General features: G+C 36.9%; 1 protein-coding gene across 1 annotated transcript in view; it reads left to right on the top strand.

Annotated features, from left to right (window-relative positions):
- LOC119724561 (dyslexia-associated protein KIAA0319-like protein) overlaps nt 1-1,195 on the top strand; it is a 49,668-nt gene extending 48,473 nt beyond the window's left edge. Inside the window, 2 exon segments of the mRNA XM_038195664.1 lie at nt 534-711; nt 982-1,195. Of these exon segments, the coding sequence (XP_038051592.1) occupies nt 534-711; nt 982-991 (188 nt within the window). The 3' untranslated portion in view covers nt 992-1,195.
- The last annotated feature ends 13,169 nt before the right edge of the window (nt 1,196-14,364 follow it).

Here is a 14,364-nt window from a genome sequence, read left to right as displayed (position 1 = left end):
CCGCAGTCAATCACTATCACCGACTAACGGTAGTCATCATGCAACATTGACGTTATTTTTCATAGCAATTTGCAAGAAATGTAGCAGTTCTGACATCGAACTACAATTCGTCAGGGCGCCGGCAGAAGCACATGTGAGCGTTCTGATGCGAAAATCACTTTTTAAGAACATTGCATTGAAAGGCTGCAATGTTCCCCATGCGTATTATGAATCCAATGTTCTCCCACGCGTATCATACATCATACAAATTTTAAATTTGTCCTATGTATGAATCATATTTGATGGAACAACTTGTCTTAATTTCCGATGAAAATGCTGAAATTTCATTAAAATAGAGGCAGTGTTCTTCGTATGCCCTTTTTGCTGGGAACATTTTGGTGATTACACGTTTGTGCACAAGGGCGTAGGCGCATACATGTACGTCCTTCTGCCAGGCACACGACAAATTCTTCTAAAAGGGAAGAATTGCTTCAGAAATGTTCCCAAAAACTCAACAAATCTTCGTCTTTTGGTCCTGTTTCCACAAACTGCAGGCAAGCAGAGTAGCAGCATCATGATCTCGGAGTCCGACGACGATACGGACGAAGAAACGACGCTGTTTGACTCCAAGAAACGCCAGGGGAAGAACGGCAAAGCCAACGGCTCGGTCATGTCGGTCCAACCCCGCAAGAAAAGACCCTTCCCTCTCATCAGCTCCAGAACTGAGAAATTGTAATAAATAGATAAACATGTAAACAAACAATGAATATATTAATTAATAAATAGAAAAAAAAACAAATTAATAAATATTAAAAAAAAAAGTGAGGGAACTCTTTTTGCAGTTCAGAAATTTCTTTGTTGGCATTACTCCTGTTTTTATCTACGCGTAGTTCTAAAATGGCTGCTTAAAAATGTTATGGTAGTTTTTGAATTTCAACTGCAACTTTGGACCTTATTTTAGCAAATTTGTTGTTTGAGCTTTGATTCTTCATCTTGCTTTAGACACAACTGAGTGTTTTGGAGAATCATTTTGCGAGGCATTTTGTGATGGCTTCAAAGGCAGGTTGGTGCAATGAACGATCGACTCTCTGTCAACGAGAATTTGCAAGGTACCAGTTACATAGTGAAATACACACCTATTGCACTGAAATGCAGAAATGGTTACCAGTGATTCCTCAAACATGGTCAAAATCCCTACTTTAAAAGGCCTAATAAAGCTGGCCCAGAGTGCACAAAATTCTATTCAATTCTGGCGAGTCACAGTGCAGTGCGCCACCAAGAGTTTGCCACGGAGGGTTTATTTTTCCCAGTGCATTGTGGGAGATGGTTAACAAATTCGCAGCGGGACATTTGAAATTGTTCGTTTTTCCGGTCAGTGGATTCGTAAGCGTATCATTCGAGTATTTGTTTGCCATTTTCTTTTCGTTTTATCAATATGGTGTTTTTTGTACGGCGGCAGAACGCTATGCCCAATCTAGAACAAATTAGCTCAAGTTGTCCACTGACACTCATTCAAATGGGCCATGTTTTATCGACCGTAAACTTGAAAAAACGGACTATCCACGGCAAACTCTTGGTGGCGCACTGCATTGTGAATCGCCCGAATTGATTCAGAGTGGCTATTCACTGGAAGTCTTTTCATGCATCTGGTTTACACAATGAGCCGGATTCAGCCCATTCATTTGTGTTATGGGTATCCTATACAATAGCACTGCCCGACTCTCTTCATAAGCCAACAACCAAACTAAAGTACATGTCAGTCAGTCAGTCAGTCGGTTAGGAACAAAGGCGACACTAGGCTGGCTCTCTGGGACCAGCACATATCTTCCAAGTCTTTCAAGCGAGGGTGTCTTGTAGAAGAAACTAGGGCTGTCAATTTCCGTATAATTTAGTATTCGATTACTCGAAACTGCGTTTGACCGAATATTCGGATATTCGAAAGTGCCAGCTGCAGCTGCGTGTTGCGCTGGTAAAATGTTGCGCAAGAGCGCGCCAGTTAAAAGTTACATGTGGCAAGCGATACGGAGCACATTGTTTGTTTTGCACTAAGAATTTTATTGCTGTAAAGGGCTTTAACCTGCTAAAAGGATTTGAACGATAAACCGCCGTCGACAAAAAAAGTTACCGTTGACAAAAAGTGGCACCTTTCAATAAAGCGCCGCAACTTTGTAATAAAATAACAACACAGTGTGTGTGTATGTGCGTAGTTTTGTTTGTTTTCGAATATTCAAACTGGCAAAAAGTTATTCGAATATTTGAGAATTCGGTATATTCTGGACGGCACTAGAAGAAACTAGTTTTGTCAAACTCAAACATAATTGAAAGTAGATATCTTTTGCTTCTAGTATCAAAAGTTGAGTGGTTAGATAAAAGAAATAGTTGTTATCCTATTTCTTCAACTTTAGGTAAACGCCAAATTATCGTTTTCTCGTGTGATTTTATTTAAAAGACATTCCAGCCATTAACTCTTTCGCTACTGAATTTAATTTCCCGATTTTTTTCACATTTGTACGTAATAAATCGCTGGAAATTCCGCCGTGTGTCGATGTGGACGCCGCCATCTTTAAATGTCTCTCTGTAAACAACCTGCTCAAAATAACCTGCAGCAGACCCCGGCGAGACGGAGAGCCATTGGTTGAGCGGCTCAAACTAGGGTCAGAGGTTATACGATATAAATTATGTAGATAAGGCACACGTCATGGGGATACCCTGTTTATTCACAGCGACGTCACCGAGCTGCTGCCAGCGGCTTGCCGTACGACATGTTCAGTTTTTGTGCCGTAGCGAAAGAGTTAACAGTAACCATTGTAACACAGCTTCCGCATCGGAACCAAACGTTAAATTGTATTGAAGTAAAATTTGTTTAAAAAGATTCTTTTCACTTAAAGAATTGTAACAGAAACAAAAAAGGATGGTTGAACAATTTATAGAAAAAGGATAAAATTTAAGTTGGGAAAAAAATGTCACAAATTTCTGCAGTTAAAAATTTGAGTTGCAGAAACATAAATTAAAAAATGTATGGCAGTTTTCTTTTTTTATATATATATGGGTTATTGTAAATAAAGACTCAAAACTCGTCTGCATTGAAAAAAAAATATGTAGGAAAAAAAATCAGCACTTATTTATTTTTCATATCGTGTGGTGAGAAGCGCTAATGTGTAAATAAATTCATCCAAAGAAAAGACAAAAATTGCGTTTATATATTGATATTGGACGCAACATAAAGGAAGCATAGATGTATGTTGGGTCCAGTGTACATATAATTGTTTAAAACTTTAAAATTAAAGTTTAAATATTACTTTGTGTGAATTATTACACTCAGATGCCACGAATGCCAAAGGAAGATGACTCACAAATTCCGATTTCATTCGTTGTTTAAACTGCCTAAAATTGGCACACCTAATGTTTGTCATGTATTTAAAGGGCATTTTATTTAATGTTAATTAAAGATAATATACAACATTTGCAAACATTAAAAAAAAACACCTAACAAATTATTATGAAATACCTTACTAGATTGTAACTAATAGTCTCAAGCATCCTGTGAAATTATGGCACCTGATGTGCTGTCATTTTCAAGAAAAGTGGAATTTTTGTTTCAATCTCCAACAATGGTTGGCTGAATCATCATTGGAAACAAAACTGACTTTTTTTCAAATACTGCCCCCAATTCACCAAATTTAGTTAGTCCACATTTTGTTTGCAATCGTTACACATCCCTGAACAGGTGCAAGCCAGCTAGTCTGGTTGCCTGACCTGACAATTAGCTGACGTCTATAAATTACTCTGTTTTGTCTGAAGTAGGGTCAAGGAACCAGACTGCAAGAACAGCATATTTTTTTCTTGGTTTGTCCAGCGTCCATGAACACAAAATTTAAACAGGTCAGTGTAACAATATTTGCTATAAAATGCTTACCCCCAAATCCGTCCATGACAATTACAGCAAAAGCAAATGTTGTATATTACCTTGATAAAGTTGGTACGCCAATACTTGTTTTGTAATTTATCAAGGAATTTTTTTTAATGTTAATTAAGGTTTACTAAATATAGATTACATGTAATATAATTAAGATGGTCTTGTTCAATGGGTTATATGGTCTTTTCTTATTTCTTGACGTTTATTCAAACTGTCTTCATGTCGTGTCACTTTGAGGGATTGTTTCTTATAAACTACTAGTGGGGAAAAAAACTGAAAGAAACTATGCCGCTTTAATTGTCTTCAAATGCTTGTGAGGTTTTTCAGCCTTGGCAGTTGGCTTCTCGTAGATTTGCATCAAATGCAACATTTGCAATATTTGAACTGTTGTAACATAATTGAAATATATGTTTTAAAAACTTTTTTGTTTATGCAGTGTTTAATTCCGGGATTCAATATCAGTGCTTTCAATAAAAAAAAAAAAGTTTTATTGATCATGGTCAAATATACCCTTTGGTTATTACTTATAGTTGGTGTAGGTCTATCGTTTGCTGTTTTCAGGAATTTAGTTAAAAAAGCAAAAGCAAAATGTCCATGTTAGTGTAAAGTTGTGATTTTTTTTGTATGATGTTTGATGATTCCAAATTCTGGTACTATTTTATAAGTTTAAGATTTTTTTGCATGGGTAGAGGCTTCGTAACAATGCATCATTTTAACCGGAAAATGACAATAAAAAAGACTAATTTACACGATGATTTAATTTGTTTTGTTATTTTTTTTCGCAAATACTTCGTCTGCAAGTGAGTTGGGAATAAATAATAATTTCTTTTTAAAATTATCATTTCTGACTGATTTTCCCTGTAATGTTTCACCAGTTGTTTCTTTTGAATGGCACATCTGTCCAGGAAAGGCATTAGAATGTGTTTTAGGGATCAATAGACATCTTTTCTGTAACTTTCGAGCAATTTCATTTTTCGGCCAAATTTGATAAAATTGCAAGGGGTTAGCCTTACACTTTTACCCAAATTTAGCCAAAAATTGACTTTTCTCCCAATAGCGCACGAATTCCTTTGGATGCAAGAGGAGCATCAATCAATACTCAAACATCCAACATTTGGGCACAAATCATCGATATATTGAGAAACAAAAACGATATTTTCACTAATTTAAAAATTTACCCACATTAATTCGGCGTCAGTTTTCTTTTGAAAGGCACATCTGCCTCAAAATCAAGTGGGAATGTGCTTTAGGGCCTTTTAAGACATCTTTTCTGCAAGTTTTCTTCTGCAGGTATTCGAGGTCAGTTTTCTTTTGAATGGCACCTCTGTCCCAAAATCGAGTTGAAACGTGCTCTAGGGCCCTTAAGGCATCTTTCCTGCAAGTTTCAAGAATTTTAATTTTTTGGCCAAATTTGATAAATTTGCAAGGGGTTAGCCTTACATTTTGACCCAAATTTGGTCAAAAAATGATTTTTCTCCAAATAGCCCACAAACTCATTTGGATGCAAGAGGAGCATTAATCAATACTCAAACACCCTAACTTTGAAGATTTGGGTACGAATCATCGACGGATATATTATGGAAAAAATCATCATATTTTCCCGAAAATTTACGCAAATGTCGGCGTCAGTTTTCTTTTGAATGGCACATCTGTCCCAAAATCGGGTGTGAACGTGCTTTAGGGCCCTTAAGACATCTTTCCTGCAAGTTTCAAGAATTTTCATTTTTTGGCCAAATTTGATAAAATTGCAAGGGGTTAGCCTTACATTTTGACCCAAATTTGGTCAAAAAATGATTTTTCTCCAAATAGCCCACCAATTCATTTGGATGCAAGAGGAGCATTAATCAATACTCAAACACCCAAACTTTGAAGATTTGGGCACGAATCATCGACGGATATATTGAGGAAAAAATCATCATATTTTCCCGAAAATTTACCCAAATATTCGGCGTCAGTTTTCTTTTGAATGGCACCTCTGTCCCAAAATCGAGTTGAAACGTGCTCTAGGGACCTTAAGGCATCTTTCCTGCAAGTTTCAAGAATTTAATTTTTTGGCCAAATTTGATAAAATTGCAAGGGGTTAGCCTTACATTTTGACCCAAATTTGGTCAAAAAATGACCGTCAGTTTTCTTTTGAATGGCACATCTGTCCCAAAATCGAGTGGGAACGTGCTCTAGGGCCCTTTAGGCATCTTTCCTGCAAGTTTCAGGAATTTTAATTTTTTGGCCAAATTTGATAAAATTGCAAGGGCTTAGCCTTACATTTTGACCCAAATTTGGTCAAAAAATGACTTTTCTCTAAATAGCTCACGAATTCCTTTGGATGCAAGAGGAGCATCAATCAATACTCAAACACCCAAACTTTGAAGATTTGGGCACGAATCATCGACGGATATATTGAGGAAAAAATCATCATATTTTCCCGAAAATTTACCCAAATATTCGGCGTCAGTTTTCTTTTGAATGGCACATCTGTCCCAAAATCGAGTGGGAACGTGCTCTAGGGCCCTTAAGGCATCTTTCCTGCAAGTTTCAAGAATTTTAATTTTTTGGCCAAATTTGATAAAATTGCAAGGGGTTAGCATTACATTTTGACCCAAATTTGGTCAACAATGATTTTTCTCCAAATAGCCCACAAACTCATTTGGATGCAAGAGGAGCATTAATCAATACTCAAACACCCAAACTTTGAAGATTTGGGCACGAATCATCGACGGATATATTGAGGAAAAAATCATCATATTTTCCCGAAAATTTACCCAAATTTCGGCGTCAGTTTTCTTTTGAATGGCACATCTGTCCCAAAATCAAGTGGAAACGTGCTCTAGGGCCCTTTAGGCATCTTTCCTGCAAGTTTCAGGAATTTTAATTTTTTGGCCAAATTTGATAAAATTGCAAGGGGTTAGCCTTACATTTTGACCCAAATTTGGTCAAAAAATGACCGTCAGTTTTCTTTTGAATGGCACATCTGTCCCAAAATCGAGTGGGAACGTGCTCTAGGGCCCTTTAGGCATCTTTCCTGCAAGTTTCAGGAATTTTAATTTTTTGGCCAAATTTGATAAAATTGCAAGGGGTTAGCCTTACATTTTGACCCAAATTTGGTCAAAAAATGACTTTTCTCTAAATAGCTCACGAATTCCTTTGGATGCAAGAGGAGCATTAATCAATACTCAAACACCCAAACTTTGAAGATTTGGGCACGAATCATCGACGGATATATTGAGGAAAATATCATCATATTTTCCCAAAAATTTACCCAAATTTCGGCGTCAGTTTTCTTTTGAATGGCACATCTGTCCCAAAATCGAGTAGGAACATACTCCAGGGCCCTTAACGCATCTTTCCTGCAATTTTCAAGAATTTTAATATTTTGGCCAAATTTGATAAAATTGCAAGGGGTTAACCTTACATTTTGACCCAAATTTGGCCAAAAAATGACTTTTCTCTAAATAGCTCACGAATTCCTTTGGATGCAAGAGGAGCATCAATCAATACTCAAACACCCAAAATTTTGAAGATTTGGGCACGTATCATCGATATATTGAGAAAAAAATCATCATATTTTCCCTAAAATTTACCCAAATTTCGGCGTCAGTTTTCTTTTGAATGGCACATCTGTCCCCGAAATCGAGTGGGAACGTGTTCTAGGGCCCTTAAGGCATCTTTCCTTCAAGTTTCAAGAATTTTTATTTTTTGGCCAAATTTTGATAAAATTGCAAGGGGTTAGCCTTACGTTTTGACCCAAATTTGGTCAAAAAATGATTTTTCTCCAAATAGCCCACAAATTCCTTTGGATGCAAGAGGAGCATCAATCGATACTCAAACACCCAAAATTTGAAGATTTGGGCACGAATCATCGATATATTGAGGAAAAAATCATCATATTTTCCTAAAATTTACCCAAATTTCGGCGTCAGTTTTCTTTTGAATGGCACATCTGTCCCCGAAATCGAGTGGCAACGTGCTCTAGGGCCCTTAAGGCATCTTTCCTGCAAGTTTCAAGAATTTTCATTTTTTGGCCAAATTTGATAAAATTGCAAGGGGTTAGCCTTACATTTTGACCCAAATTTGGTCGAAAAAATAATTTTCTTCAAATAGCCCACCAATTCCTTAGGATGCAAGAGGAGCATCAATCGATACTCAAACACCCAAAATTGGAAGATTTGGGCACGAATCATCGATATATTGAGGAAAAAATCATCATATTTTCCATAAAATTCTCCCAAATTTCGGCGTCAGTTTTCTTTTGAATGGCACATCTGTCCCCGAAATCGAGTGGCAACGTGCTCTAGGGCCCTTAAGGCATCTTTCCTGCAAGTTTCAAGAATTTTAATTTTTTGGCCAAATTTGATAAAATTGCAAGGGGTTAGCCTTAAATTTTGACCAAAATTTGGTCAAAAAAATGATTTTTCTCCAAATAGCCCACTAATTCCTTTGGATGCAAGAGGAGCATCAATCGATACGCAAACACCCAAAATTGGAAGATTTGTGCACAAATCATCGATATATTGAGAACAAAATCATCATATTTTCCCTAAAATTTACCCAAATTTCGGCGTCAGTTTTCTTTTGAATGGCACATCTGTCCCCGAAATCGAGTGTCAACGTGCTCTAGGGCCCTTAAGGCATCTTTCCTTCAAGTTTCAAGAATTTTCATTTTTTGGCCAAATTTGATAAAATTGCAAGGGGTTAGCCTTACATTTTGACCCAAATTTGGTCAAAAAATGATTTTTCTCCAAATAGCCCACGAATTCCTTTGGATGCAAGAGGAGCATCAATCGATACTCAAACACCCAAAATTTGAAGATTTGGGCACGAATCATCGATATATTGAGGAAAAAATCATCATATTTTCCCTAAAATTTACCCAAATTTCGGCGTCAGTTTTCTTTTGAATGGCACATCTGTCCCCGAAATCGAGTGGCAACGTGCTCTAGGGCCCTTGAAGCATCTTTCCTGCAAGTTTCAAGAATTTTATTTTTTTGGCCAAATTTGATAAAATTGCAAGGGGTTAGCCTTATATTTTGACCCAAATTTGGTAAAAAAATTATTTTTCTCCAAATAGCCCACGAATTCCTTTGGATGCAAAAAGAGCATCAATCGATACTCAAACACCCAAAATTTGAAGATTTGGGCACGAATCATCGATATATTGAGGAAAAAATCATCATATTTTCCCTAAAATTTACCCAAATTTCGGCGTCAGTTTTCTTTTGAATGGCACATCTGTCCCCGAAATCGAGTGGCAACGTGCTCTAGGGCCCTTAAGGCATCTTTCCTGCAAGTTTCAAGAATTTTCATTTTTTGGCCAAATTTGATAAAATTGCGAGGGGTTAGCCTTACATTTTGACCCAAATTTGGTCGAAAAATTAATTTTCTCCAAATAGCCCACCAATTCCTTAGGATGCAAGAGGAGCATCAATCGATACTCAAACACCCAAAATTGGAAGATTTGGGCACGAATCATCGATATATTGAGGAAAAAATCATCATATTTTCCCTAAAATTCTCCCAAATTTCGGCGTCAGTTTTCTTTTGAATGGCACATCTGTCCCCGAAATCGAGTGGCAACGTGCTCTAGGGCCCTTAAGGCATCTTTCCTGCAAGTTTCAAGAATTTTAATTTTTTGGCCAAATTTGATAAAATTGCGAGGGGTTAGCCTTATATTTTGACCCCAATTTGGTAAAAAAATTATTTTTCTCCAAATAGCCCACCAATTCATTGGGATGCAAGAGGAGCATCAATCGATACTCAAACACCCAACATTTGAAGATTTGGGCACGAATCATCGATATATTGAGAAAAAAATCATCATATTTTCCCTAAAATTTACCCAAATTTCGGCGTCAGTTTTCTTTTGAATGGCACATCTGTCCCCGAAATCGAGTGGCAACGTGTTCTAGGGCCCTTAAGGCATCTTTCCTTCAAGTTTCAAGAATTTTAATTTTTTGGCCAAATTTGATAAAATTGCAAGGGGTTAGCCTTATATTTTGACCCAAATTTGGTCAAAAAATGATTTTTCTCCAAATAGCCCACGATTTCCTTTGGATGCAAGAGGAGCATCAATCGATACTCAAACACCCAAAATTGGAAGATTTGTGCACGAATCATCGAAATATTGAGGAAAAAATCATCATATTTTTCCTAAAATTTACCGAAATTTCGGCGTCAGTTTTCTTTTGAATGGCACATCTGTCCCCGAAATCGAGTGGCAACGTGCTCTATGGCCCTTAAGGCATCTTTCCTGCAAGTTTCAAGAATTTGAATTTTTTGGCCAAATTTGATAAAATTGCAAGGGGTTAGCCTTATATTTTGAACCAAATTTGGTCAAAAAATGATTTTTCTCCAAATAGCCCACAAATTCCTTTGGATGCAAGAGGAGCATCAATCGATACTCAAACACCCAAAATTGGAAGATTTGTGCACGAATCATCGAAATATTGAGGAAAAAATCATCAAATTTTTCCTAAAATTTACCCAAATTTCGGCGTCAGTTTTCTTTCGAATGGCACATATGTCCCCGAAATCGAGTGGCAACGTGCTCTAGGGCCCTTGAGGCATCTTTCCTTCAAGTTTCAAGAATTTTTATTTTTTGGCCAAATTTGATAAAATTGCAAGGGGTTAGCCTTACATTTTGACCCAAATTTGGTCAAAAAATTATTTTTCTCCAAATAGCCCACTAATTCCTTTGGATGCAAGAGGAGCATCAATCGATACTCAAACACCCAAAATTTGAAGATTTGGGCACGTATCATCGATATATTGAGAAAAAAATCATCATATTTTCCCTAAAATTTACCCAAATTTCGGCGTCAGTTTTCTTTTGAATGGCACATCTGTCCCCGAAATCGAGTGGGAACGTGCTCTAGGGCCCTTAAGGCATCTTTCCTTCAAGTTTCAAGAATTTTTATTTTTTGGCCAAATTTTGATAAAATTGCAAGGGGTTAGCCTTACGTTTTGACCCAAATTTGGTCAAAAAATGATTTTTTTCTCCAAATAGCCCACCTATTCCTTTGGATGCAAAAAGAGCATCAATCGATACTCAAACACCCAAAATTGGAAGATTTGGGCACGAATCATCGATATATTGAGGAAAAAATCATCATATTTTCCCTAAAATTTACCCAAATTTCGGCGTCAGTTTTCTTTTGAATGGCACATCTGTCCCCGAAATCGAGTGGCAACGTGCTCTATGGCCCTTATTAAAGGCATCTTTCCTGCAAGTTTCAAGAATTTTAATTTTTTGGCCAAATTTGATAAAATTGCAAGGGGTTAGCCTTATATTTTGACCCAAATTTGGTCAAAAAAGGATTTTCTCCAAATAGCCCACAAATTCCTTTGGATGCAAGAGGAGCATCAATCGATACTCAAACACCCAAAATTGGAAGATTTGTGCACGAATCATCGAAATATTGAGGAAAAAATCATCATATTTTCCCTAAAATTTACCCAAATTTCGGCGTCAGTTTTCTTTTGAATGGCACATCTGTCCCCGAAATCGAGTGGCAACGTGCTCTAGGGCCCTTGAGGCATCTTTCCTGCAAGTTTCAAGAATTTTAATTTTTTGGCCAAATTTGATAAAATTGCAAGGGGTTAGCCTTATATTTTGACCCAAATTTGGTCAAAAAATGATTTTTTTCCAAATAGCCCACAAATTCCTTTGGATGCAAGAGGAGCATCAATCGATACTCAAACACCCAAAATTGGAAGATTTGTGCACGAATCATCGAAAAATTGAGGAAAAAATCATCATATTTTTCCTAAAATTTACCCAAATTTCGGCGTCAGTTTTCTTTTGAATGGCACATCTGTCCCCGAAATCGAGTGGCAACGTGCTCTATGGCCCTTAAGGCATCTTTCCTGCAAGTTTCAAGAATTTGAATTTTTTGGCCAAATTTGATAAAATTGCAAGGGGTTAGCCTTATATTTTGAACCAAATTTGGTCAAAAAATGATTTTTCTCCAAATAGCCCACAAATTCCTTTGGATGCAAGAGGAGCATCAATCGATACTCAAACACCCAAAATTGGAAGATTTGTGCACGAATCATCGAAATATTGAGGAAAAAATCATCATATTTTCCCTAAAATTTACCCAAATTTCGGCGTCAGTTTTCTTTCGAATGGCACATATGTCCCCGAAATCGAGTGGCAACGTGCTCTAGGGCCCTTGAGGCATCTTTCCTTCAAGTTTCAAGAATTTTAATTTTTTGGCCAAATTTGATAATGTTGCAAGGGGTTAGCCTTACATTTTGACCCAAATTTTGTCAAAAAATGATTTTTCTCCAAATAGCCCACGAATTCATTGGTATGCAAGAGGAGCATCAATCAATACTCAAACACCCAAAATTTGAAGATTTGGGCACGAATCATCGATATATTGTTGAAAAAAATCATCATATTTTCCATAAAATTTACCCAAATTTCGGCGTCAGTTTTCTTTTGAATGGCACATCTGTCCCAAAATCAAGTTGGAACGTGCTCTAGGGCCCTTTAGGCATCTTTCCTGCAAGTTTCAAGAATTTTAATTTTTTGGCCAAATTTGATAAAATTGCAAGGGGTTAGCCTTACATTTTGACCCAAATTTGGTCAAAAAATGATTTTTCTCCAAATAGCCCACAAATTCATTGGGATGCAAGAGGAGCATCAATCGATACTCAAACACCCAAAACTTGAAGATTTGGGCACGAATCATCGATATATTGAGAAAAAAATCATCATATTTTCCTTAAAATTTACCCAAATTTCGGCGTCAGTTTTCTTTTGAATGGCACATCTGTTCCCGAAATCGAGTGGCAACGTGCTCTAGGGCCCTTAAGGCATCTTTCCTGCAAGTTTCAAGAATTTTAATTTTTTGGCCAAATTTGATAAAATTGCAAGGGGTTAGCCTTACATTTTGACCCAATTTTGGTCAAAAAATTATTCTTCTTCAAATAGCCCACCTATTCCTTTGGATGCAAGAGGAGCATCAATAGATACTCAAACACCCAAAATTTGAAGATTTGGGCACGAATCATCGATATATTGAGGAAAAAATCATCATCTTTTCCCTAAAATTTACCCAAATTTCGGCGTCAGTTTTCTTTTGAATGGCATATCTGTCCCAAAACCAAGCTGGAACGTGCTCTAGGGGCCCTTTAGGCATCTTTCCTGCAAGTTTCAAGAATTTAAATTTTTTGGCAAAATTTGATAAAATTGCAAGGGGTAAGCCTTACATTTTGACCCAAATTTGGTCAAAAAATGATTTTTCTCCAAATAGCCCACGAATTCATTGGGATGCAAGAGGAGCATCAATCGATACTCAAACACCAAAAAAATTGAAGATTTGGGCACGAATCATCGATATATTGAGAAAAAAATCATCATCTTTACCCAAAAATTTACCTAAATTTCGGCGTCAGTTTTCTTTTGAATGGCACATCTGTCCCCGAAATCGAGTGGGAACGTGCTCTAGGACCCTATAGGCGTCTTTCCTGCAAGTTTAAAGAAATTTCATTTTTTGGCCAAATTTGATAAAATTGCAAGGGGTTAGCCTTACATTTTGACCCAAATTTGGTCAAAAAATGATTTTTCTCCAAATAGCCCACAAATTCATTGGGATGCAAGAGGAGCATCAATCAATACTCAAACACCCAAAATTTGAAGATTTGGGCACGAATCATCGATATATTGAGAAAAAAATCATCATATTTTCCATAAAATTTACCCAAATTTCGGCGTCAGTTTTCTTTTGAATGGCACATCTGTCCCAAAATCAAGTTGGAACGTGCTCTAGGGCCCTTTAGGCATCTTTCCTGCAAGTTTCAAGAATTTTAATTTTTTGGCCAAATTTGATAAAATTGCAAGGGGTTAGCCTTACATTTTGACCCAAATTTGGTCAAAAAATGATTTTTCTCCAAATAGCCCACGAATTCCTTTGGATGCAAGAGGAGCATCTATCGATACTCAAACACCCAAAATTGGAAGATTTGGGCACGAATCATCGATATATTGAGGAAAAAATCATCATCTTTTCCCAAATATTTACCCAAATTTCGGCGTCAGTTTTCTTTTGAATGGCACATCTGTCCCAAAATCAAGTTGGAACGTGCTCTAGGGCCCTTTAGGCATCTTTCCTGCAAGTTTCAAGAATTTTAATTTTTTGGCCAAATTTGATAAAATTGCAAGGGGGTTAGCCTTACATTTTGACCCAAATTTGGTCAAAAAATGATTTTTCTCCAAATAGCCCACGAATTCCTTTGGATGCAAGAGGAGCATCTATCGATACTCAAACACCCAAAATTGGAAGATTTGGGCACGAATCATCGATATATTGAGGAAAAAATCATCATCTTTTCCCAAATATTTACCCAAATTTCGGCGTCAGTTTTCTTTTGAATGGCACATCTGTCCCAAAATCAAGTTGGAACGTGCTCTAGGGCCCTTTAGGCATCTTTCCTGCAAGTTTCAAGAATTTTAATTTTTTGGCCAA

This window comes from Patiria miniata, unplaced genomic scaffold (assembly GCF_015706575.1).
Source record: "Patiria miniata isolate m_02_andy unplaced genomic scaffold, ASM1570657v1 HiC_scaffold_18, whole genome shotgun sequence".
NCBI classification, from domain to species: Eukaryota; Metazoa; Echinodermata; class Asteroidea; order Valvatida; family Asterinidae; genus Patiria; species Patiria miniata.
The sequence above is the reverse complement of the archived record's forward strand: the minus strand, read 5'-3'. Positions and strand labels throughout refer to the sequence as shown.